The sequence below is a fragment of the Oenanthe melanoleuca genome, chromosome 2 (genome assembly GCF_029582105.1).
Source record: "Oenanthe melanoleuca isolate GR-GAL-2019-014 chromosome 2, OMel1.0, whole genome shotgun sequence".
NCBI classification, from domain to species: domain Eukaryota; kingdom Metazoa; phylum Chordata; class Aves; order Passeriformes; family Muscicapidae; genus Oenanthe; species Oenanthe melanoleuca.
In genome coordinates, this window is record NC_079335.1 from 102,393,511 (window position 1) to 102,420,532 (window position 27,022).

Here is a 27,022-nt window from a genome sequence, read left to right on the forward strand (position 1 = left end):
ATACTCTTTCATTTTGAAACTGAAAGGCATAAAACACTATCCATTGCCTACCTATAAAATAAGGTGGGGAGAGGTGGCATCTTTAATTCTGCATGCAGAACAGTCAGTATAGTAGATACATTTTGAGGCTGATTATCATAAGGAGCATGAGTTAGAATTGATGATCAATTTTCTGAGAATTCCTAGCCTTTAATTTTGATTTATTGATTTTTATGAGCAGGAGCTGAATGAGAAGCTCAGGCTTTGAGGAGGATCAGAAAGGCCAGTGTATGTCTAGGGTTATTGCCTTGTTTCATGCTGTGATTTATACAGTGAAGGTACGCACTGCATTCTTTTACTTGGTGTTATTTTATTTCTGCTCATCAATGTAGTATTTCTTACTTTAAAGACAGGTGCCCTCTGAGAATCTGTTCTGTTGGTCTCTGACATTATTACAGGCTGAAGGTCTGATTATTGGAAGTGCTGAGCCCTTGCAGCTCCTATGGAATGAATGGAAGCTGTTCTGAAAAGCACACCTTAGGCATTTTGTTCTCTTGAAGGGATTGAGTTGTTCCTCATAAATATAGGTCTCTCCTTTGACTAATTCCCTCTTGACTGCAAATCCTTTGAAGTGGGGTTTACTTGATTAGAATTAAACCTTTGCTCCAAATTTACATCCCATCCTTGCCATATAGCTGGAGAATTGATTAGATTTTAGTAAATCTGATGTTAAAATTAAGCTTCAAATTTACAATTAAGCTTCAGAGTTTTGCTTTCTAATTGGAATACTGCATGCTGGAAAAGATCAGAAACTTTTTTTTTTTTTGAGGGTTCAAGTGGTTCTAAACACAATTCGTGTTTCTACAGCAGAGCTGGTGGTGCAGCAGAGGTAACTGAACACACTGAGAGGGGAATTTTGTGGCTAGAAGAGGTATACCAAAACTGTGTCTGCACCTAGTGCAGAGAGTCAGCCTGCCTGAGCCATTCACTTGTTCCTCCACAGGGTCTTAATTCTAATTTGTCCTGTTCCAGTGAGAGAAAGTCGATGTTAAACAGTCATTCAGCCCCAGGAAAATGTGATTTATCTCAGTGCTTGATAATTCCATTGTTCTTGCACAGGAGGGAGTTTGCCTAAGTAGTGGCTGCTTGATCCTGAAGTAAAGAAAGATGATGCTATTTAAGCATATGAGTCATTGCGGGAAAAGTTCAAAAGAGCACTCATGAAGAGGTGAAAGTTGAAGCTGAGAGATTTGGGGACTAGGTATTTAAAGAAAGCTTATTTGGCCTGACATTTTTCTTTGATTTTTTAAGAACACAGATATACTACGGAAGTGGCTCTGCAAGTCATGGCAGAGTTTGAAAATTTATTCATCCTTGGCTAAAGGCCCTTCTCTACTCAGATAGGTATCACTGCTTCAGTCCTTAGTTTTTGAAAATTCATTCTTTGCTCAAGGAGAATCACAGCTTACTCCTGCTTTTCAATTTTGGGATCATCACTACAGTGTTCCTTGATATTTTTACTTCCTTAAAGCCAGTATTTGATTAAAAATAAGGATGTTTGGGGATTGGTTTTTGGTGTAGTTTTTTCGGTTTTTATTGTGTTTGTCTCGGATAAGGGGTAGATTATAGAAGATCCATTGCTTTTGATTCTGGTTATTTTCAAGGAGCAAATATAATTAGTTATATTCTCATCTCTATATCTGTCAATATTTTTATTGTTACCTCTGTATAATATGGTAGATCATCTTCTGTGTCAGCAGAGCTTCACATTTCAGTGTGTACGTTAATCTAATACTCTTTTGTGAGTGATGGGCCCTGTGTTTGGTGTTTGGTTCTCAGCAGGCAAGGTGGACAACAAAAAACATTGAGAGAATAGTCAGGCAAACAGATAGTTGCTTCCTCTTCTTGCTGTCCGTCTCCTAAAGATAAGAGTCTATATTGTGTTTTGTTGTCTTTAAGACTGTAGACCAAGGCTGGCTTTTCACAATAGTGTTTTGACATCCTTTGCTCCAAGAGCTGGGATTTCATTCAAATACTCTGCTTTCTGAATTTTGTGGCTGATTGTATTTTACATTTATTTTTTAAGCTCCTGCCTGTACATGTTTTATTCCACCAGCCCTTGTTTTTCTATTTTTAGCCAGTGAGACCTGCAATGATTTCCATCCCATGTTCTTCACCCATGACAGATCGTTTGAGGAGTTCTTCTGTATCTGCATTCAGCTTTTGAACAAGACATGGAAGGAAATGAGGGCAACTTCAGAGGACTTTAACAAGGCAAGAAAAAAAGGCGGGGTGGGAATAACTGGGCAGAATAGTGAAACAATGCCATATATTCTTCCCTAGATGCACAGGGATTACTAATTCCGATTCTGTTAAAAGGCTGGAGATTTATCTTTTTGAATGCTTTGCACATTGGAATGCCAGCGTTTAGAAAGTGTTGGATTGAGGATGGGAGACGTAAGGAGGTTCATAGACCTTTTTCAGTCATGTTGCGCTGCAGACTACGAGACTAAAGTCCTGATTTGAGAGAAAAATCTGCCTTTTTATGTTAGCAGTATTGTGCTCAAGTGCTGCAGCCAATAAGGTTGTAAATAATGCAGAGAGAGTACTGCAGTGATATTTCTGTGCCTCCCTTTCATTTCAAGTGAGCACTAAAGGGATAAAATATTTGAGGGCAGACACAATAATGACAGAGTGCTGTGCAGTTTAGGCTGCTAAAACAAAAACAAAACAAAAAACCCAAAATACCCCAACCCATTCCCACCAACCCAAAAAACCCCACCCACAAACAAATAAACAAGCAAAAAAGCCAAAACAAACAAACAAAAAATAAAAAAAGGCAGAAGTAACAAGCAAACAAAACAAACACACACAGACACACGAAAAAAACCCCACAGCAAACCCGCCCCCCCCCAAACCCTGAAAACAAGTGAAATAAAAATTCAGCCATAAAGCTCTTCAGTAAAAATTCTGGAAGCTTCAGCCAATCTTCTGACCCTCAGAAAAGCAATAAAGAATAGGTCTGTCTTAGTGGTCCCTAGACATCCAATTTTTACCCGATTTGCCATGAGGCTGAGCAGTATCTCTGGCATTTTCTAAGAATGAAGCAAACTCACATTTTTGTGGCCAGCTGTCATCCTTATCTTTGTTGGGATCCTCTGACTGGATATTGAGCCTTTCCCTGGGACATGTTGGTTGTAGGACTGTTGGCTGGGAATGAAAAGTGAGACTGCTGCTCTGTCAGCATGTGCCTTACAGGTGTTCTAAAGTCACCAGACTCAAATGTTATATTAGTGCCAGCAGGAATGATCACGCCTGACTTCTAATTGGAACTGTCTATTATTGAAGTTGTCCCAATGACTGTTTTCTGCTTCAGAGTGAAGATAAATTTTTAGGTCACAGTGAAGAATAACCTTTGTAGAGTTCTATCAGGCAAGTTGGCATCAGTACCAGAGCCCTGGCTAAAGAGGAAAAGAAGTTCAACATGTATGCTGTCATTGCCAGGTGACCTAGAGGCTTGTTCTTACATGGAATTTCTGACATGCTTCTCCTACCTAATGATCCAGGAACATAGAAGGAGCAATAGCAAGATAATTCACTGAACAGCATAGGGTTGCTAAAATCAAGAGCTTAAAGGGCAACTTTATAAAGGCTAGTTCATAATATGTGGTTGTTTTAAATAAACGTATAAATGTCTTTTTCAGGCCTTATATCTCAGTAGAAGAAGGATTTGTCTACATAATTTCAAACAACATGAGTTGAAATATTATTAGCAATCCTAGGAAATTTAAATAAAGTATGGTTCCATTTCTGGCACCAGCCCAGATCACCCTAAAAGGAAAACAAAGAAATATACTTTGCAGTGTTGGGCACTATTGTGGAGGTTCACAGGAGATCAGGGAGTTTTTTCTCTGATATGACTAGTTTCCTACTTGTATTTTCTGTTGCTGGTAGTCTTGCGACTTCACCTATCAGTTCTGTCAGGTTCAGTAACATTTGCACTGTGTCTTACTGCATGTGTCATTGAAGACATGGGCAATTCTTAACTCAGTGGGGCAAACTTGAAACATTTGCCATTGGGCTTCTAGGGTTTCTGTCTGGTGGTGGCACTGTGCTGCATGATCCTGAGCCCAGGATCTCTGCCTGCAGAAATAATTATTGATTTTATAACTGTTTCTGTAAAGAGGAAGGAATGCTAAGGACTTGCTTTTCTCATTTCTAACACATCTCTAATTATGTTTTGCTTATCTACATCCTTTCTTAGAGTCATAAGGAGATTTTTGTGCTCTTATCCAATTCAAATGACATGCAGTGGTGATGTGAATTACTCAGCTGATAAATATCTGAAGGGATCTGTGAGTGAAGCAAATTGTTGTTGTGTGGGCTTGTGAAGCACTTGAGGGTTTGTGGGGGCTGATACATTATATGGTGATGCCCAAGGTTTACCCATGTTGTTGGTGAGTGACAGCTGCCAGTGCAGCCCATGGTTTTACCCACCACTATTTTTCATCCTTATCTGGCAAGAGGCTTTGGTGATCACAGCATGTTAGTATTCTGTCTACATCTTCCCTGAGTGCTAAGGGTACCTATTTCTGTGCAGTCACTTTTGAAAATTTGGCAGGCAAAGGCCATGTGGGCCCGGGGAGCATTCAGCCCATCCTTTCAGAAGTGAACGGGAAGAGAGCAGACCTCACAAGATGCAGTCATTTACTTGTGTGAAGAAAAAATTAAATCTTCCATCTTCTCTTTGTCTTACTGCTTTTCAATAACTTGATTGTCATGGCAGTGTATGAAACACCACTTAGTTACAATTTACTATTCCCTTGCCTGATGGGATCATTTGTTTTATTCCTTCCTCTATTCCTTCCTTCCTTAAAACCTTCAAAACAAAACTGGACACTCTCAGTACTGCTTGGTGGCACTTGAGACTTGGGCATTCTACTAAAAAATATAGTCTGATTGCTTTTATGTTTAATCATAATTGAAGAAAAGGAGCTTTTTAGTTTAATTTCAAACTTTTGATTAATCACAGTAGCTTATACATTGAGAGTCTGTAGGAGGTCTGTGTGCACATACAGAGAATTATTTCCTCCTCTCTTGAATTGGGAAATGACAGGCACTAAAACATGCAAAGTGATTGAATTTCCCCACAGGTTTCAGTGCCTGCTCTCAAGGGTTCTTAAAACACATATTAAGACTTTCTTTTGATGACAAAATGGCATAGTGTGCCATCATCATTCTTCAGTTTATGTTGTGGAGATTCAACATAGGTTTATTCATTTTCAGTTTCAAAAATAATTAAACCAGCACTTTGCTCACAGTTGGAAGAATTTTACTGTATTTTAGTGAAACATTTATGATCTCATGCTTTACCCAATTCTTATTCATTAAACGAAACACATTTTGTCAACTCTTGCGTGAGAAAAAGTTCTTTGATGTCTATGGTGATAGTATGACACTGTCAGACCTAAAACCTTTTTTTCAGACTCTCTATATAGTCGTGGATGTCTGAATAGAATAATTCAGACAGGCAGCTAACCTTATATTATGCCTTTGTAGCATTTTAAGACATGCATAATTCATGTTTTGTGAGTTTCCTAGAGAAATTAAGGTGCAGCTGTATAGATAGGCATGCAAGTGACAACAATTCAATTTGAAACCTTTTTGTTTTTATTTGAGCCTACAGATGATCAAAGGATACTTTACAAGTTTCCCCAAAGTAATTTGTGAGCAGACAGCATGGTTTATGGCTTTGAAAATATAATCTAGTCTCCAAGCTTTACATACATGTTTAAGCAGAAGAAGGCATTGCGTATTGATTTTTTGGAGTCAGTGCTGACTGTAAGAAAGCTGGCTCAAGTTATCTCACATCCAGCATCTAGAAACCTTCATCAGCAGCCTGCCCATTTAAATAGGTGCCCATCAGTCAGATTTCCATCATGCAGGGACCACCTACACTCTGCTCAGAGTAATCAGCCTCTGCTGCCATACAGACAAGATGTACTTATATTGGTTTGAGGTTTATTGTTTATTCTTAACATGATGGTAGGTGGAATTCAAAGTACCCGCCCAACAGTAAAATTCCTCCAATTGGGCCAAATGAAAGCATACTCCCAAAAGAAAATTTTTTGAAGATCCCCTCTAGATGTACTTTGGTAAGGGCACCTGTATTGCCCTAATGTGGATTTACATTGTGATTGCTATCACTTTAATGATCTTCTTGTAAAGTACACTTATTGTTTCTTGGGATACAAGGAGACAGAAAGTAGGACACTGTGTAGGGGACAAGATTATCCTATTAATTCTGGTTTCCAGAGATTTCAGTCAGCTGTTTTTCATAGGTTTGAATAGACGGAAAGGTGAGCAAATAGATTATTTTGGTTGCAGCCATAGCTTGTCTTATTAAACCTGCAGAACAGAATGAGCAATTTGCTAATTGTGTACCTAGTGTTGTACCATCTTATAAAAAAAAAAAAAAAAAAAAAAAAAAAAAAAAAAAAGCAGATTAAGAGTAAAAATAACTGCTTCCAGTCCGAGTGCAGAAGGAGATTTCACAGTGGCAATCTGGTGAGGAACTGCCCTTATGGTATCTGGCTATTTCAGGGACACGCCAAGCTGCAGCATCAGATCCCCCTGCAGCAGCGGGGTCTGCTCAGTAAGATAACAAAACATGTCACTGACAGGCATGCACATAACTGCCTTTGTGGTGATCAGAAGAGTAGACATTGTTCACAGTGGCAACAGATTACAAACAATAAACACCCTTTGTGAGTCCTTAATTAAATAGCAAAGCAAACACAGAGGCGTTGGATAAGCACAAAAGTTGTTTATGGCTCATGCTCAGACTCTGCGAACATTTTTCCTCGGTCACTGACAAGATAACAGAAAAGGTATCCAAGCATAACATAAAAAATGAAAAATACTGTTTATTTCCTTGGTGGAGGTTTGAAAATGCCATGCCTCAGGTTTCACAGCTTCTCCAGTGTTGTCATGTTTTCAGCAGCTGTAGGGATGAATAATTGTGGTAGGCTGTGTTCAAAATATGACTAAGGGTTCAAGGACAGGCTCTTAAGAAGCACACTTCTGTGAAGGGTGGTTTGTGTGAAAACGTTTGGTGGGCCAAACCCACCATCAGATAATGTGAGTTACCCATGAGTAAGGAAAGGCCTAGGGGGTCATTTTGAAAGGTTCTGTGCAGCAAAGTGGTAGAGGAGCTGTCATCAGCTTTGCTGTCACCAGTGTTCCCCATGGCAAACTGCGAAGACTCAAAGAGCAGACTCTGCATAGATCCTGTCCAAAATGCCACCCTGGCTGGAATCTAGTTATCCTAATGCTAGACCTTGCCATGGCAGTTCTGTGCCTGACCTGGAAGTGACAGGGCTTTCCCTCACTCCTGTGGGAGCAGCAGGTCCCCAGCATGCTCAAGTGATCCCCTCTAGTGGCACTAACAATATTCTGCAGTTTTCTACTCCTTCCAGGCTTGGCCAAGTCTTGAACTACACTTTACAGTAAGGAGGCAAAGGCACCCAGAGCTGAAGTGCCTTGGCAGTGCAGCAGCTGCAGGGTCAAAATCAGAAACAGGATGTCTGGTCACTTGCTCCAGCCTCGTCCATCACCCTGCCACAGATGCAGTAGCAGCTCTAGCACCAAACGGGTGCTTTCCTCTCTCTGTAGCTTTCTTTCCACCCACCCAACTGCACAGGGAGGCTTGTAGAAGGATGGCAAATGGACGCTTCAGAAAATGAAAGAAGCATTACCTCAAATGAGAGAAAATAATTCAGACAAACTTGAAAGTAAAATCCTTTGGTCAGTGTTTAAACCTGTTTGTCACCTCCTTTTCAATTCAATATAAGAAAAAAGGAAAGAGATCATATCTTTACAGACGCCCTCCAAAGAATTATTGCTTTCTTAAGGGTCTGAAGCAGATGAATTTAACTTCTTTTGGGAGAAGCTTTGGAACACTGTTCTGTCTGCATTTTACTGTTGGGAAATGCTGGGCTAGTGGAATGATTGCACCTCTCTGTTAGCTTTATTTCACCTTCCCTTGAGAATGATTTGTTTATATCAGTTAGGAATATTGCAAATAAATTATTCTCACATAGAACGAATTCAGTATTCCCCAGGCTGGGGCAGATTAGCACAAATTAAATCCTGTGTTTTCACACCTGATGCTAATAACACTTTACTAACTTTTACTGGAAACAGATAATTGCTATGAATATATTGTATCATTAATTGTGAAATGCATGGATTTATAAAAAAATTGTGGCAATTAACATTTTGCAATTCTGCTGCATAGATTACAGAGAAAATGAGGCTTTTTAATTGAAGAAATTGCTCCCTTCAAATACAGTAGGAATCTTTTAGAAAACATAATTTGGGTGCAGAAAAATTGTCAGGTCTATTCCATTAGCAACCTCTTCCTTGAGAATGTTTTTTTTTTAAGTAGTGCAATTTAATGTGATGCAGAGAGAGCCTGTTTAAGACCTTTCCCTGGCATTAGGTCAGTGTTCCCTCTATGTTTTTGTGGCCTAGATATTCCAGATGTATGCCTTCATCAGTTGATCTGTTTAGTCTTCTCCATCTCTGCACATGCCAGGATGGGTGCACCAACAAAGAGATGGAGTCTTCAAGCCAAAAATTACGGAAAGGAAAGGACATTTAAACAAAGCATGTTATTTAAAACAAGAAAAGAGTATTTTAGTGTAATCCATTAATTGGCCAGCAGCTTGTTTTGTCCTTTCCCCAGCGATGAAAGACTGTTGGTTTTGGCAGTGGAGTCTCCTATTTTTGGAAAACCTAGCCATCATTGGCAGAGGGGATTTTATCCCCCAGATTTCTAATGAAATATGTGTGTTACTGTAGAACACATAAAGGCTTGTGTAACATGCTGGAGATGATAATTTTTAAAGCTGCTGGTACTTCATACTTTCAAAGCACTCTTCATTTTCATCTCAGTGGGTACTGATCAAACCAATAAACCTTCTTGGTCTTCAAAAAGATGATTGAGTGGAAAGCCTGATAACCAGAGGAGAAACACTTGAGTGTAGGTTATCTGCTAACCGCTTTTTTTCTACTCCACAGAAACTTTCTGCACTGGGAAAAAAAATGCCTCAATTGCATGTAGAGTATGTTAGTCGTGAAGGGAAATGATATAACCTAACTGGAACTGTCACCAAAACAGCATATTTTGTGATATTTTCCCTGTCATTCCTGTCTAAAAATGTGGATAAAAATCAGATCCCAGGAACCACTCTTGTCTCTGTATTTTTATTTCTTCTTTCTAGGATATGTTTTTGTAGTACAGTTAAATCAGAGGTGCATGTCATATGGCTTTTTGCTGCATGAATTGCTACTGATGTGAATGACAGTGGGCATAGAAAAACAGATTTTCATTTTGTGAGTCACAGTGCATGGAATTCAGCCTGAGAGCTCCCCAGACTATAGACCTTATTATAGGAAAATAAAAGAGGGAAGGAAGGGGGGAGAGGTGATGTCTCAGATATTTTGTTTCAGTTGAAATGAGGTTATCATGATGAATGATGCAGCTAACAATGAGATTTTTATAGCTTCTCTTGGAGGAGAAGAGCTTGTATTATTGTTGGTTTGCCCTAAGTAATTGTAATCTAAATAGCCTTGTGGTTGAAAAGAGCAGCAGAAATCTTTCGTATGTGTCTCATAAGCAAAGCTGGGGTGCTTATTTGTTTTTGTCTTATCTGTCCTTATACAAATGTCCTTCATTGTTTGCAGCTTACATCTTGCGTATTGTCTTGATTGAATATGTCAGTCACCATTAAAGAGGCGTTTACCAGTTAGTTGCTGCTGCTGCCTGTCTCTATTTTTAGCACGAGATAAATGGCCAGCATCTGACAAGCTGATCCTGCTACCCGATGCACCAGTGTAAATTAAGGTTGGCTGTGATAGAGGCAGATGGGAGGGAGGGCTGCTGGAAGGCAGCGTGAGAGGAGAGGATGGTGTGTTGGGTGAAATTGGGCTCTTCTCTCTTTTACCCACACCAGCTATCTCAATCCATATCTACACAATGCACACTGGGCTAACCACAGCTACTCTGCTGGCTCTCTGTAGGTTACCTTTATTAGGTGGTCACAGGTTAAACTGGGCCTTGATGTGCTAACATGAACTGTCCTCAAGTTCCCAGACACTGGATGAGCGGAAAAATGGAGGAGGTGAGGGGTTTAGCATGTACTTTCTGAAGGAAGTGTTAGGTTTTGCCCCATAGAGTATTTGGCCTTGAGACCACAGCAGAGGCAGTTGTTACTTTCCACTGAGAGTTAAATAGCCTACTGGGGGATGGAAGGTGTGTGCCTCTTTAAAACTGGTAAGGCTCTTTTTTCTTTGCCCTTTCTCCTCTTCACTGTTGATTTGAATAGTATGCAAAAAATCTTGTGGATTTATTGATGACTAAAATGTAATTTACTGGGAGGTTCCATCCCAGTTCTTCATGTTACCTTTACATGTTGGTCATGGTAAGCAGAGAAGCAAGGCCCCAGTAATACATATGAAAGCTGAGGAATATCACATTAAAAGCTGAGCACAGGAATAGAGACAGATTTGATACCATGAAAGTATATTAACCTAAACAATAGGGAGAGGTGAAGGAACAATTATCAGAATCCTTGAAAAAGACATTTGTGTATATGGTTAAATATCTTGCCATGTCAGCTGAAGATATTTTTGCCATTGCCATGAGACAGAAATGCTCAAGAACCAATCCTTGCATCAAGAATCTCATCACATTGTTATGTTGTAAGCCTTTTCAGAAGCAATTGGCCAGCCCTTCATAGTGAAAATAACATCTCTAAAGTCACCAAGTGGAAAAATGAAACATCCTTGTTTTTGTAAAATAAGATATATGAGATAAAGAATGTAATCTCACAGCTGTCAAGATTTTCAGATTCCTTCCAAGAATTTATTTTTATGTAAGTTAGGGTTCTGGAAACTGTTAAAGGACTGTTCCCTAGGAATCTGGAAGTTTTTTAACCAGTGATTTTCTTTTTTGATTTAATTGTCATATAGCACATACTTCTTCATCATTTTAAAGCCTATATGTGATTTTTTTTTTTTAAAGCTAGTGACTAAATGTAGCAATCTTACTGAATTTCTCTCTCTTTTTAAAGTGAAGTTTCCCTTAGCTTCTCTTTGTGTTCAGTACTCCAATCTCCAACAGGATTTATTCCCACAGATTTTGTTCTGCCTCTCCTCTTTCCTTGGAACAATGGCTTCATAGTACTTCCACCTGCCTTACGGAGGATGTTAATGGCTTTTCTCACTTTCTAGCTGGGGACAACCGCTGACTCCATTGAGCAGCCACATCTGTCAAGATACCAGAAAAGACCCTTTTAGGTCATTGAATATTGGAAGCCAGTTTTTGGAGACAGGATGGGTGTTGCTGGCAGCTATGTATTTTCAATGGTAGAAATTGTAAGGTCACTGTTAAAACTGTAACATCAAAATTATACATGCACATGTGTTTCTTATTCCTAAAAATTGATCCATATGGACAAAAAAGTCTTACCGCAGAAGTAGTAATATAAATTCAACATTTTAATAATGATGGCAGAGGATATTCTTTTATCTTGCCTAATTCTGCACACAGTGGACTTCGAAGTTTAATTTACTTAGAGAAAAGAACTGTCTCCACCAATCTGAGACATGAACTTCAGGTAAAAGGTGTTGTATGTGTGCAGAATGAAAATGGATTCAGTAATATACATGGCCTGAAAGGCCCTTTATTGTTTAAAATCCTAAAAGTACCAGGCAAAATCTTTAAACTGTGGTTCTACTTGAGGAGAAAATAAAGAAAATATCTCCATAAAACTTATTTACCTTTGCATGGGTTAAGGGTGTTTTATTGCCTTGATGCTTTTAAGCTTCAGAGAACAGGATGTTTCATAGCTGTGGATATTTTCTTTGACACTAAAATCTGAGGATAGGTGACTGGCAAAGCAAATTGAGGACTCAGAAAGTCTAATTTCATGTTTTACAAATATCATTGTATGTGCTTTGTTGTAGGATGGTGTCTGGGCTGATGAATACCATGAATCACCAGGGCACATTTGTGTGGTGTGGACTAACTGCATGCTGGATTGCATTAGCTAAAGCACAGTTAGCATGGCAGAAGAAGGGATTATTTCCCCCAGCTTGGCCTCTATGAGGCAGCAACTAGATGACTGTGTCCAGTTTTTTTGGCCTAGAAATGGGGAGAAACTGATGAAATTGAGGTAGTCCAGTGAAAGGCTACAGATGATTAAGAAGGATGAAGCATGTGGTGTTCAAAAGGAATGTGAAGGAACCAGATTGGCTTATTGTGAAAAAGACTGGATCCAGGGTATATCGACTTATACCTTCTGCCATTGTTTGAACAAGAAGGATGAGGAGAAGATGCATGCCCTTCTCAGAAGTACACAGAAAAAGAAGAAAAGAGATTTTGCAATGAAGGAAATTGTTAGGATTTAAGGATAAAATACTCCAAACTACTGATACTGGTGCAGCTCCTGAACCAGTTGCATAGAGAGATTATGAAATCTTTATCCTTGGAGCAAAACAAAACTTTCCCAGACTTGCCCTGAGGAACCTGACTTTAAGTATTATTAGAAATTAGCTCTGCTTCTATGTCTGCAGGACTTGTTGCCTAGAACTGTCTAGCAACCTGAATTATTTTGTAGTTTTGTGGGTAAAAATTATTTTCTCATGCAGTAGGATATCTTATCCAAATAGGCAAAAGTATTAATTCATATCGTTAATCATCACTGAAACAAATTCAGATGGAGCATCAGCCAAACTCAATTTTTTCTAATGTTAAGTAAAGTGATAGATCCCATAGCCACTTTAAGAAGTCAGGCTTTCCCCATTAACTGTGGTGATCCCTTTAAAGGAGTTTTAACTTGTCTTAGTTCTGACAGCTGAACTGTTATTACTCAGGGGCATGCAAGCCCCTTCAGTAATGCGATGTTGAAAGCATTTCCTCAAAATTTTCTTGCCATCATTTACAAAAGTATGTTTTACTAAATGTTTACCACTGGCTATACTACAGCATAGCTGACATGGTTAACTTCTCTAACCACAATCACTCATTAGCTCCTTTGAACCCTAATACATAAAGCACTCAATGTGTGTAGAAGTTGCAGAGCCATGTTTGGCTACTAGTGGGCTGGTTTTGGGGATGCTTGTTGTTTTGTGGGTGACTGTTGGAGTATAGGTTTTTTATACGTGCTTTTCTTGTACAAAAACCTTTGCTTTTGCTAAAGCTTCCATTGCTTATAGGTTCTAGCTTCAGGTGCAAGCTGTCATTTCACCATCCCAGGAAGTTTCAGGTATTTCTTTTAAGCACAGGTTTATGACCAAAGGAGAACACCTTTTAAATTGACAGAGTATACAAAGGGTAAAAAAGGAGAACAGAGAGGTGATGTTAAGTGATTTTTAGTAGGTTAACAAGAGTGCATAAATTATGTCTTCCTGCATGTTGCCTCAAAAGTTATAAAACAACTATATCTTGGTGTCTTTTCTCATATCCTGATACACAATTCTGTTAGCAAGTAATGTTTTGGTTTTTTCTCTGTGGTGGAAGCATGTTCCACATTTAAGCAAAATATTTACCCTTTGCTTACATCCTTTAAAGGTTAAAGTAATGAAGTGGTTAGATGAAGTGTTTGCTGTACTTTTGGTGTCAATGGCTGAAATGAAAATGTTTGGCAATTTGAGACAGTAATGAGAAAGATGAAGATAAATTGAAGAGATGGCATTGACGCTGTCTTTTTGTGCACAATCTCTCACACACAGTTAGAAGCAGTAAAAATGTGAGAGCAATTATGACAGAACCAGAGCTGCCAGAATTTTTTTCCCTCTCTCTTGAAATGACCAGAAAGACTGCAGATATAAATGACGAATTTAATAATCAACCAGTATTTACCAGTATCTGCATATATATGTAAGCAAAGCAATGGCAATGCTCACCAAGGCAAACTAGGGCACACTGTGCCTGCCCACAGTTAGCCCAGCACTGCAGCTGGCTTTGTGGGGGTGGATTTCTGTGGCTGCCACAGGTGTTAGAGATGCTCTGTATTGGGCAGAAAGTAAGACAGGACCTTGAATGTAGAAACCTGTATGTTCATGCCTGGCTCCAGCACAAAGCATCAGTGCTGCTATTGCTAAGGAGACACTATGCCTCGGCCTTTCTGGAAAATAGTTCCCAGATGTGAAAATTAATTTCTGGCTAACACAAAAATGTTGAGCACCACTTGACAGGACAGCAGCTCACATGTGGAAGACAGCCAGACCTCACTGCAGGCTGTGGCTCAGGTAGAAAGGTTGTCTACAGTGATAGTATTTAAAAAATATTTATAAAAAAGCTTCCAAAAGCTTCGCATCTGACAAAGCAAAGTTATTCTGATTAAACTGATAATTTTAAAATATAAAAACTGCAGAGAAACCAAGAAAACCAGCAGAGCCTTTCTCTCTGTTTTTCCAGATAGTGCAAGTGTTATTTTAAAAAGGAAAAGAAAAAAAAAAGGATGTTAAAAATCTATTTATAAATCAAAACGAGAAAAGCAGGCAAAAAATTGCACAAGCAGCATTAAGGTGCAAAAATGTTCCTTGGACATATTGCCATACTTTTTCAAAGCAACATATGGGCTTTATTCTGGTGACTCTAATTTTAACATGAATAGGAGTCACGTGGAATATTCCTGGCATACTGCTTTGAAAATATATCCCTGCATGATTAAGGAAGACTGAAATATTTTAATCATCTATTTTTCTTTTTTAAAACCAATTCTGAAACGTTTTTAAAGGAAAGCATTAATGGAATGAAAATGGTCCAACCCTGAACAAAGCAGTAATGTAACAAGTAGAAATACTGGCTTAGCAATGTAGATCTGTTTATGTTTCAGAGGCTGGGTAATGAAGAGTGAGGAAAACTTGGAATTTGTACCCACTGTTGCAACTGCCTTTGCATTGCTTGACCTTTATAAATTTGTCTCTTCATTTGGAAGATGAAATAATCATTCCACCTACCATATGCAAAGAGCAGAGGGTTCAGCGAAGAGAGTACAAGGCGGGACTAGTCTCTGCAATGGCAATTGCCATGCAACAGTATTGACAGCATCTTTAGCTCGTAGATGATCGGGTCTGAAGAAATATGTATTCTGAAGATCAATTAAAGAGAGGCTCATTAGCAGGAAGGAAGTTCTGAGCAGATGCACCAGCCCTGACAAAGTGAGCCAGAACTCTGATAGAGCTGGGCCTGGTGTGTGGGCTGAATGTGAAGCAGAGTTGCTGCAGGGAGTTCAGAGAGTCCTTTCTGACAGCCGCTTCTTCCTACTCATCTTCAGAGAAAGCAGGCTGAGCAACTTCTTGAAATGTTGAAAAGGATAAGACAGAAAATATCCATAAAACCATATTGATGAATACAGACATGAGCACAGTGAGGAGTATGGACAGTCATCTGGTGTCCATCCAAAGATGCCGAGAAAGAGGGAAGTTACTTTTCCTTTTCTAATAATTTTTTCTTATTTTCTCTCTGTTTTTTTTTAAACTGAAAATGCAAGGTTTACTTTTATAACTTTAGTTTTGTGTGGGCTGCTGCTTTAGTGCTTGAGGATCTCCTCTGATTGTTTGCAATGCCTTATTGCCTGTGTTACTATTATTTATCCATCTTCTTGGCATCAGAGACATGTGAAAAAAGAAATTGCCTGCCTTTTATTCTTTTCATTAAATCTTCACCAGTGATATCATGATGCTGAGCTCACCTGACTTTTTGTCTATTGACTTTGAGTAGAGTTTCTCCAGTCATTCCAATAGAGTTGCCACTTTCCAGACTTAAACATGAGATGAAACAGGCAGCATAAAGAAAGAGTATTTATACCAGCCTTATTTAAGTAAGAGGCTTCATTTAAGCAAGCCTATTTTTACAGTGAGGTTATTTATACTACATTTAGCTGAGAATGAGTGTGTGTGGGCATGCTTCTGTTGTGCATGTAACACGTGATTGGGGTATGTATATTTGGCTGCACACTTCCATGTACCGAGATTGAAAAAGTGGTAGTTAGTGTCTCTGAGAAGGGGATATTTTCAAAGTCTAGCTCAGGGAGACGTTGAAATCTTCAGTAACAGATGCCTGCTGCCAGAGGCTGGCATAGAATAGAAGCATCAGTAGCTCATTTTCTGTGCTCCGAATTACCTTATGAGGGTATGGATGGAGGACATTGCCCTTTCTAGCTGGAACTAAGTGCACGCTTCCAATAACTTCATGATAAACAGCCCTAACTGTTCATTCAGCTTATATGAGCGTTCATTTGACTTTCATTCCTGCTTGAGGTGAAGCAGACAGAACACGTTCTTCTCAGGAAAATTTATTGTGTGCTTGCTGGACCTGGAAACTGGACTTGTGTTTTCTGTTCTTCTCAGTAGCTGTAGTCTTGGCAATCCCTTTCTGCACCACCAGAGCCTTCTGACACCCTTCCATGCAAAAGCAGTATAAAGGGGATGTGAAAAACATGGATTGGCCCTCATCAACAGCTATTAAAATAATAGCCTGGAGGTCCTTCAGCAGCAGCTGGGAAGGTGAACCAAGGCAAAGATAACTGTAATTGAGTTCTTTTCAGTATACTCTTTGTAAACATCATCAATTACCATTGTCAGACTGGCCTTAAAGGTGCACAAAATCACAGCAATACAGTTCCCTCTTAAGGCTGCTGGATGTTGTAACTCTTAAATAAGATACAGCAGAAGCTTTTAAAATTCAAACGCACACACAGAAAACTCTTCTCAATAAAAATCCAATTTCTTTTTCCAGAATGCAAAGGCCAGTAAATAGGTGTGTTTAGAAATCCAGATGTTTGCTAGCATTATGCATTGTGACAGTCTTAAGGGTATGTTGGATAAAACCCAAAGCCCCCGCTTCAGGTCTCACACTACTAATCTTTTCTGCATTAGCAAGGAAGAGCATGAGTTTTGTGTGAACAGATCTTCCAGTGCAGCAGATGTGCTGACACATGGGTTTCTCTAGTCAATGGGGTAAAAAATCTTCTGTTTAAGTAGTTCCTAAGTACCATTTATGTAATCAACATTTTTTAAAAATCATGCATCATTATTTAAACAGTGAACCATGACAGTATCAGACTGAGTTCTGATAACTGAGACAGATTACTTTTTCCTTTATTTTGTCCATCCTATTGCTCTTTGGTTTTGTTAAAATCAGAAACGCTAAAGAAATCATTCTGTTGCCATTTCACATGATCGAGTAGAGATTGAACTACCATCTTCCAGAAGAAGAAAACTTCAATGCACTAATGGAGGCAGAGCATGCATGCCTGTAAGAGGCAAGACTGAGCACCTACAGGGCATAATTTGTTTCAACAGTGATAGTATGAAGTACATTCCACAGTGCCCATCCTACAGACAACGAAGCATTAAATGGAAATCTTAGACTGTTTGGATTGAAGATAAACCTGGCTGCTGTTGCTTGTTTGGCAGCCTGTGTAAAGCACGAGCTGGAGAAGTAGCTAAAGATGGAAGGTAAATAATGCAGTGATGTGAAATTGTTCTGTTCTGTCCATGTGTACGCCAGATAGAATGATTGAGTGAGAGAACTGAGATTACAATGACATAACTGAAAATGCTCTCAGTATGTTCGAAAGGGTTTGATACAAAATTATTATATGTATTTGAACAATGTGGGCAACAGAGGGAGCAGGGAAAATCCTAGACCCAACAGTGGATGAAGAATATGTGACAGATTTGGCAATTAGTGCTCATATGGTCTGAATGTACTGAAAATTTTAAAACTCACAAGGTGATTTCTGAGCCTCTTTCAATTGTGTATTTAAGAGTGCTATGTGAGGAATCCTGAAGCCAATGATATGTACTGTGCAGCCTTCTGCTGTCTCCTGTCTGGATTTATTATGATTGATTTTCAGCGCCCTCTCATGCTATATGACTGCAATGTGTGTTTGAAATGGCAAGACTTAAACATTGCAGACAGCTGTGAGGGTTTGTGTATTTTAAGGGCTTTTTTAATATGATAGCTATCCAAAGACAAACTATGATTGTATATGATACTGTCACCAAACCTAAACATCATTTGAGGTTGTTTGCCTGCTGTACCTACTGGTGTTCTTATCAAGGTTATAAATAATTTTCATTTTCTTTCTTTCTGCATGTATCAAAAATGATGCAACTCCAAATTTATTCACTGTGACAGAATAGTCTTCCTCTAAGCAACCCAGTTTCTCTTTCTTCCTTTCTCATGTGCAGTTGTGATGCCTTTCTTCTTTTTGTTTAATTGATTTTTGGGGTTTTGTTTTTCTAAGATGTGGATATTTTGGTTCTGTATCAAAGACAAGGCATTTTAGATCTTCTTGGAGTTAACATTGGAGGGTGCAAATGGAGTCATCTTGTCTAGACTAGGAAGTCTCCTTTCACTACTCAGACTATGTGTAATCATTTAGCAATAGGAAAACTGAAAAATATTCATGTCAGTTCCTGTAGCAAATTTCAGGATTGTTTATAGGCTACCTGTGGCTTAGCTGAAGAGCTTCAATTGTCAGGTAAGATGAAGAAGAATTGCAAGTTCAACACCCCTAGACAGTCATCATCCAGACTACTGTTGTGTATGTCCAGGACTTTTGTATGAAATTCTATAAAGCTCTGATTTAATTTGTATAAGACAAGTGGAGCTTTTCTTTAATGCCCATCTTTGTATCTTGAAGTCTTTTAACATGTGTATGTATCCTCTGAATGAGGGCAACCTACCTGGTGGTGCAGGAAGAGACTTGAATGCTCCCTGTGATCAAAGCACAGGGGAAGGTAGTGAACGCTGAACACACTCATTGGTGCTGAGATGGTAGAAACGCTTTGCAGAATGAAAGGTTCTGTGGTTCTGTAGACTTGGGTGCTATGGTGGCAGATCACCTCTGAAGGTCATATCTAATCTGATTTATAAAGTTGTGTTACTGACTTTTCAGCAGCTTATATATCACTTGTGTATTCCTAGTGGTTTGTAGTCAAGCTGTCTTAAATGGTAGACAAGATAGATGTCTCTTTATGCTCTGGCCCAGCATTTTAATCTGTGTTTATGTGTTTCTATGCAAAATCTTCTTTCTGATTCAGTAATAGTAGGAAAAAAAAAACCAAACCCTCAAAGCTGGTCATTTGAAATAAAGTGTAGGGGCCTCCTGATAAAAGAGTTATGAGGTTTTCTGATACTAAGATTTGGGAAAAGCAAAATAAATGCAAAATATGGCCTTGGAAGTCTCTGAAATACTTGTTTGTATTATATACAGGTATGTAGGTCCTAATTGACACTTCAAGAATACAGATGTAAAAGGAAAATGTGTAGGTCTTCCTGCAATAAATCAATGGGACAAATTGTTTCTGGTGCAAATCAGCTGCTTCTACAAATGGACTTTTGAAAGGGCTTGAAAGTTTACTCCAGGAATTAGCAGGTAATTTATGGCACTGGAAGCAGAGTCACTCAGAGCCAGCCACCAAGTCTATGACTGGGGAAGTGTTAGCAGGCTAACCATTTCCCCCTTTTAGGTATGTAGGCTAAAAAAAGAAAAACCCTAATCTAGAAGGATGAGTAAGCATTATGTCATCACCAATTGTTTCTCAGCTCCCACACACAAACAGGTCTTGGCCAATGACAGCATACTGGCAGGAGCTGCTGTCAAATTGACAAATAGCAGCTTTGGTGTGAAGCCTTCCTGGAAATCTTTTATCCTTTTACTTGAACAGCATCATTTTATCCTGCTATTTTATAAGCTTTTTCTCAAATGTTATTTATTGTCCTGCTTTGAAATGCCTGGATTTTTCTAGCCTTGAATTTTTGATCTCTCTTAAAAGCTTTCTTAGGTATCTGTGTCCTGTCCTGCTTTAGATTGCAATGGAATTACTAGTGTGTTTCTTCTCACAATACAACCTTGTGAGGAAAAGAAATGCAATTTGCAGGGGAGATTGCTAGGAAAAGAAAGGGGCAAAGGTCACTTTCTCAACTTATGAAAGGTGAGATTTCATAACCTTAAATCTAGTGGATTGCTGTTGTCAGAAGCAGAGATCTCTGTCACTTCTCCTTTCCCACAAAAGAAAAGACCTTAAAATGGATCTTCTGAGTTCTTGACTGGTTGCCCTAATCTGGGACACAGTCTTCTTTCTGTCAGCATGTGAAATGCAGATGGGAGTTTTGGAAACTGGGCCAAAGGGAAAATTTCTCTCAATACATCAAAGTTGCACTGCTAATCATTATTTTTTATTGCAGTGGGGCTTTGTTTAACAAAGCACAGCCTAATGAAGAGTTTTGAACTCTGTGTATGACATAACAGAAAGAAACAATTTATTTCATTAGGAGTCTCTTCAATTTAATATTGGCTTAAAAAATATTAATTGCAGAGTCCTTCTAGGAATGTGCCATTTGATTTTTGTTGTCCAGTAGTATTTAAACTTGTTGGTTTGCATGACTGTTTTAAGCTCTACATTTTGACATTGCTTCCACATACTGACAATGCTTCCAGTCCATGACATGACAATAACAGCTAGCAAAAATAACCTTGGAACTGCTGAAGTGTTTTACCATTCACAAACAAATGACAGAGCATGCCCCACACTCCCAGACCACCCTCTCCCCTGTGTGATTTAGGTGGAAGGAAGGGTGGGAGGGGGATGGATCTGGACATACTGCTTTTTTCCACAGCAAGTTCTGTCAGGAAATCTAGGCTTTTTAATTAGCCCTTTTTCCCTTAAAATGTACATTGAATATCTTTAAATCAGTTATCAATATCACAGTTTAATATTTCAGAACTAAAAGAATGACTACAAAAGCTGGCAAACTCAGGGTAATCTTTATAGTGATGGTGCTGCTCCAAGGGCAAATGAAAAGCCAGAAGTACAGTATTGCCAGAAGTGAAACCCTTACAGCATCCTCAGCCATTATAGATACAGTTCTTTCAGAATCTAATTTCTATGTCAAGAATTATAATTGAGTCACAGATGCTCTGAAAAGCAGTATCTCTGGAGTAGCTTTCTCTTATGGCCTTGCTCTTGAGGCTTGGAAGACCTTTCTGGACTCTAGATTAGACTCAGGTAGAAGACATTGAACAGGCAGTGGCCATTATTGTACAAGGAGATGAATCTACCTGCAAGGCTCTGTCATGGTGCATTTTAAAATGCTTCTATTTACCATGGCATGTGGAGTGGATTTCTGTTACTAGTACAATATTAAAATGTTGATGGTTTTTAAGAAGGGCTTTATTTTTTTTATTCTTCTTTTACTTAAACAAATGCAAGTAAGGGTTCCTGAGAAAGGAATGTATCCTCATTTTTTTTCCATCTGAAATTCTTTCTTAACACCATGATAATAGTATGTCAGTGTCTCATAGTCTGTCTGGGGATATCTTTTAAATATAAATGCATTAACTTCATTTTTCTTTTCATTTTGCAGTTTCAGTAACAGAAACATGAAAAGAATGAACGACTTTTTTTTTCAGTTGTCCCAGAGAAAATCTGAGGAGCAGCTAGAAAATCCCCCTAAATGCCAAGTTGTTCCTTTGCTTACTTTATTTTTGGCTTAGGAATCTTTTCTCTCTCTCCAGTGTTGCTTCCTTTCTTCTAATGATCTTCCTTATATTGTCAGAGGTCAGGACAGAGTTTTCTTCAATAACTAGCAACCCTTTGGTCATAAAGATTTCTTAGTGATGTGTTTCATCAGGCCCTGAACAGGACAAGAAGTGCCTAGTGTAGAATTGGTTGCACGGAGATTCTGGTGTCTGTAGATGCCAGATACATTTTTGGAGGTTTCCTAAAAGCTGTCTCAGATTTTTACCTTGTTTTGGAGAGATACAATATATGGAACTGGAAAGCAAAATACAGTATTTTGACAGTAGTCTTGTTTTCTGCTGGTCAGTTACTTAAACTTGAAATGTGAATAAGATGTATTATTTGTTGGACCAAGTCCAAAAGAGGGAAGATGATCACGGGACTGCAACGTGTCTCCATGAAAACAGGCTTGAGAGAGTTGTGGTTGTTCAGTCTGGAGAAGGGATTGCTCCAGGGAGACCTTAGAGCACTTTCCTTAGATGGAGAGGGACTTTTTACAAGGACATGGAGTGACAGGACAAGGTGTAATGGCCTTTAAGTGAAAGGAGATTGGTTTAGATTAGATATTAGGAAGAAATTCTTTACAGTGAGGGTAGTGAGGCACTGGGCCAGACTCCCAGATGGATGCCCCATCTCTGGCAGTGTTCAAGACCAGGTTGAATGGGACTTCAAGCAAACGGCACTCATAAAAGCTATCCCTGCCCATGGCAGGAACTAGGTGATCAAACTTTAACTGTTTTATGATTGTGTGATTTGGGCACACAGTGTACCTCCATAGCATATGCATGCATGCATAAAAGTGAATACTCCTGGGGTATGTGCACACACATGTGTCATGGCATGTTTGCACAGGGATAAAGTCAACACATACACAGCTCTGTCTGCGTGTACTTTCCCAGCATTTATGAAAAGAGAGAGCAAACTCACAATCAAACAGCGAGAGCAGAGCGGAAAAAGGATGGGATTGCCGTTGATTATAAGCCTGGCAGCAGATGTGCTACAGAAATCCAGCCCGCTGCCTCCATGCTGTTTCCATGGCGATGGAGCGAGTAATTGTGGAGCACCGGCGCGCTCCGCCGCGGCCTCCGCCAAGGTGGACGCGGGTGCCGGGTTCCCATCAGCGCTTCCTCTGGGTGAGCGCTGGGCTTTGGGACAAAACGAGCGGGCGGGAAAGGGGAGTCCCAGAGACAGGGATCTCTGGTTTATTCATCCCCCCCGTGCGATGGCAGGATGCGAGGGAAGAGGCGCTCTTCCTCGGAAATACGGTCTCCCGAGACGCTAAATAAGCGGGCAGGAGTTTCCCTGCCGCGGGAGTGGGCTGCTATTGGCTGCCGCCGCCCGCTCGTGCCAATGGGAGCCCGCCGGGCGCCCGGCGTAGAAGCGGAGCTACGCGCTCAGCCCGGGGCGCGGGCAGCGCGGCGGGCAAAGGTGCGCGACCGCGGGACAGCGCCTCTCCCATGGCTGCGCCAGGCGCGGGTCCCCGCCGAGAGCCTCTCCACGGAGCATCTGCCGCTGCCCGCGCGCACGGTGCCACCCGCAAAAGGCAGCATTAAGTCATTCGCTCTCTGCCGTGTGGGAGGTGAATTTGTCATGGGGAACGATGGAGCTACGAGATCTCTGTAAGTAGATCGGTGTACTTTATCCTGCTATTTCAGCCTGGGCATGGAGCAATTAATGGTGTCGAGGAATGGCAAAAGCAAATTAGTAACAACTGTAAATAGCGCGAAGGATTCCTCGGTTTTGTTTCGCGTGTAGCGAGATGTGTTCATCAAAATGGTCTCAGGCATCAGACAAACTAGTCAGCTGTTTGCATTGCCTTGGGTGTTTTCTTAGCCTAATTAAGGTTAGTCTGTGGAAGGATGCTGTGTTCTTCGGGGTATTTTAGATCACCCCTGTGTCTTGAAAGGAAAGCAAACCACACAGAGCAGAATATTGCAGGCACACATGAAGTCACCAGTATTTGAAGTGTCAGTATAATAATAACAGGTATGTTATTACAGTGATTTGTCAAACGCCACTTCAGACCCTGAGCCAAGAAAACGCGAATTGCTTATCATTCATCACTCTGTTCAGCACGAAAAAGTAATTGCTTTTCCTAACCTTCATATGCCTCCTCTCTTTTTTTCAAATTGGTTTCTTCTTCTCCAAAGGCTTTTAAAAATATGTTTAATTCAAAAGCTTTCCTATTTGTTTATGAAACATGTGAGTACATGGAAAGTGTGAAGAGTTTCCTTTTTCATTATTGTGGTGCATGTGTTAGAGTTGATTCCTTTGCCTGTTGGGACTCTGCTTTGGATTCTGTAAAGCAGAAGCAGTATATTTAGAAAAGAAAGGGAAGTGTGTGTGCAGATCTGTCTCTCTGCAACCCTATGGGCTTACTTCAGTTACACCAGCCTTGAATTCAGCTCAGTACTGTTCATGTTGTATCATGACAGGGAGCTTTGCTGCATGGTTGTCTCTGCTTAACCCTCTCAGAGACTTGTAGTCATTTTATCTGGTTTGTGAAAATACATAGGAGAAATGGCAGACATAGGAAAAAAAAGATTTAGAAAAAACTTTTTGTATTTTCACCCTCTGCCTGAGCTGGTCAAGTGTATCAAGGTATTTTTTTTGTAACCAAACTGGGTGCAAACATCGTATGAAGCTGTCTGCATTTTAGGCATCCATTTTTGTTGTCTTGTGTTCATTTTAGAACTTAACACACAGATTGATTCCCCAGCATTAGGAGCTGCTGAGAAATCACATTTCTGCCTGGGAATATCAGGCTGAGGGTGTAAAATTTTTAGATATGGTTTAACTGGTCAGCTTTGCTTTTGCTTTGCAAGTTGTGGCAGGACGGTGTGCATGTGGAGCTTATCCTTCCAGTTAAAGGAATCTGTGTTGCCTCAGAGTTGATGCTAAAAAAAGAATTGTCAGTGTTTTGAAGAACTGATGAATTAATATAATTTTTTTAAAAAATACAGAAGATAGAATTCAGTGCATCAATACAGGAAGAGTGTCTTTTGGTGTGCGTAAAGCTCCTCTGTGTAGTTTTGAGTGTTTAACCTGATATATCACAAATGCAGGAGGGACCCCTTATTAAACTAGAGTTATTGCTTTTTCTGAAGACACAGATATAAGTTGCTCTTCCCTGTGTTTCCCAGGGGTGTTTGGGTCACCTTTGATTGAAATGATGGCTCCAGGCATCCTATGGCACTGGGCTTAGAAAAAAAATCATTTTTCTAAGGTATGCAAAAAAGAGAGAACTGTTAGCTCCTATTACAATACTTACTTTTGTCCAGCAGTGATGAAAGTGCCAAGATTGTTTTGGGTTGTTTTTAATGAGGAAGGTATTTTGATGCCATGCCACCTTTCCCAGGGTCTTGTATCATTCATCTTTACTTAGCAATGGTGTAGCTGAAAATCCCATTGTGTATCGCAGTATAGGCAAAGAGGTGTGCCCACTCCCCATCTTGAAGGTGGATGCTTTGATCTAGGCTAAGATATTCCATAAAAATCTGTGAGAAAGCTCCAACCCTTGCACACCTGGGCATGGGTTGTTCCTGGCTCCAGGCTGGTAATTTTGAACACCTTTGGGATGCATCAAAATGAAGCTTAATTGCACCTTTGAGGATTTTTGATTCCATACCTACTGCCTTCTGCTTTATTTTCTGATTGCTGATATGAAAGCATAGAAGAACATTGTCTTTTAAGGTCACTGCAACTCTTAAGACAACATTTTAATTCTTATTAGCTCTCCAGGGATATAGTTCAAACAGCATAAACCTCTCAAGTTTAGTCACCAGTGTTAGGCAAATACTGTAGGTGATAGAGTTCTTCTCTCTCCCATAACTTTGTTTGAAGGGATTTTTTTGCTTGTCTATTCCTATACATTAGCAGATAAAAGGAGGGAGGGAGGGAGGGACACAGCCTATAATTGCTAAGCACTGGATCAGTCTGTCTGAGGGCTTCAAACCATAGTGGTGCCTGAGATGGAAAAACTCATGTTGGAATCTAAGCCATGCTTGCATTATATTTTTGACCTGATGGTGCAGAGAACTGTTGCTCGTCATTAGTGCTTGGGGATGATCTATATGGGAAAGGCATTTCAGATTCCCGGCCTATAGGGATTCCAGCAACAAAGGAGTGAGTAGGCTTCAGTGAGAGCTGTGGCATGCTGGCAGCAGTTGGGAGGATGCAGAAACTAAAAAAAAAAAAAGCTGTCTTGAAGTAGCTTTAATTGGCTGCATTGGAAAACGCTTGGTTTAAGAGGCTCCTGTTCCTTCTAAAATGCTTGGTGCCAGACCAAATTGGCACAGTTCCACTGACTTACACAAGATGCCACCAGGCATTGATCTGATCTTCAGTCTTATGCTTATATTTTGCTTGGAAGAGTGATGTTTTCACATAGGCAGCAGTTATTTTTGCTTTCAATTTGCCTCAATAATGTTAAATTGAAAACTTAAGTGGAACAGACATTCCACGGATTTTGTTTTGTTTCTGTGGGCTTTAAGCTTAATGTGTTATCTTTTATCTGTTTGTAGAGCCTCATACCCATATGTCAGTCTATAGTGGAAGCATTGAGAAGAAATTCTGATGTGAGCTTTATATGTGTCGAGAGATATTAAATTTCAATATTTCATTATTTCCCTGGATCTTAACCCTCCTTCAGTTGCAAAAAATCCTGGTGGTTATTCATGTTCTAGGTAAACAGATGCTAGAGTCGCCAGTCGTCAGTTTTGCCTCAGTTTTATATGGTTTTCACCCCATTATTCAAGCGAGTAGGTACAAATTTTTACACACAGGTGTAAAAAAGGTGGATAGATATGTTCACCTCCAAATGAATTGAAGATAGTTGCAACTCCAAAGAAGACTAACTACGCAAATACAAACAGCTCCTTATCTTATGGGGAAAAAACCCCACTTTTTAAGAAAAAGTTTCTGCATGCTAAGTCTTGGCTTACGTGGAACATCATGCCATGGAAAGCTCTCACTCCCTGTTCAGTGCATACACACACACATCTCCAATGGCACATGCACACAACAAAGAAACACCAAGCACAGAATAAAAATGGAACAGCAGTGAAACAAAGACTTGTGAATTATGAAAAGCCCATTGATTTGCTTGACACCCATTTTGTTCAATATTGTTCAGTGCTAATCTAAAAATTCCTGTGTGTCATGAAAACTTTTCAGAACAATAAGAACTGTCAATTCCAGCATATTTTACAGACCTGCCATTATTCTTCTTGTCTTGGAGCACTAAGTGACATATAGAGGGATTTTTGGCAAGAGTTCAGGACCACTCTCATAAAGAGGAATCGTGTGCCACTACCTTACGGATATTATCATTTGAAGCTAGAGTTCAGCCCAGCACAGGCTCCTGGGAGCATGTCTTTCCTCATCTGAGTGTGCTGCTTTTATGGATCTCACTTATTTTGTCTCTTCAAAAACC

The 27,022-nt window shown here is 39.7% G+C and overlaps 1 protein-coding gene across 12 annotated transcripts in view; it reads left to right on the forward strand.

Annotated features, from left to right (window-relative positions):
- ELMO1 (engulfment and cell motility 1) overlaps nucleotides 1-27,022 on the forward strand; it is a 312,086-nt gene that overhangs the window by 198,960 nt on the left and 86,104 nt on the right. For 10 of the 12 annotated variants that reach the window (XM_056483191.1, XM_056483198.1, XM_056483192.1 and 7 more), the window contains one exon: nucleotides 2,117-2,253. The exons of 1 other annotated variant lie outside the window; for it this stretch is intronic. In XM_056483191.1, coding sequence (XP_056339166.1) covers nucleotides 2,117-2,253 — 137 coding nt within the window. Of the gene's footprint in view, nucleotides 1-2,116; nucleotides 2,254-23,188; nucleotides 23,208-27,022 lie in introns of those variants that run through there. One more of the 12 variants, XM_056483201.1, reaches the window with a different exon arrangement.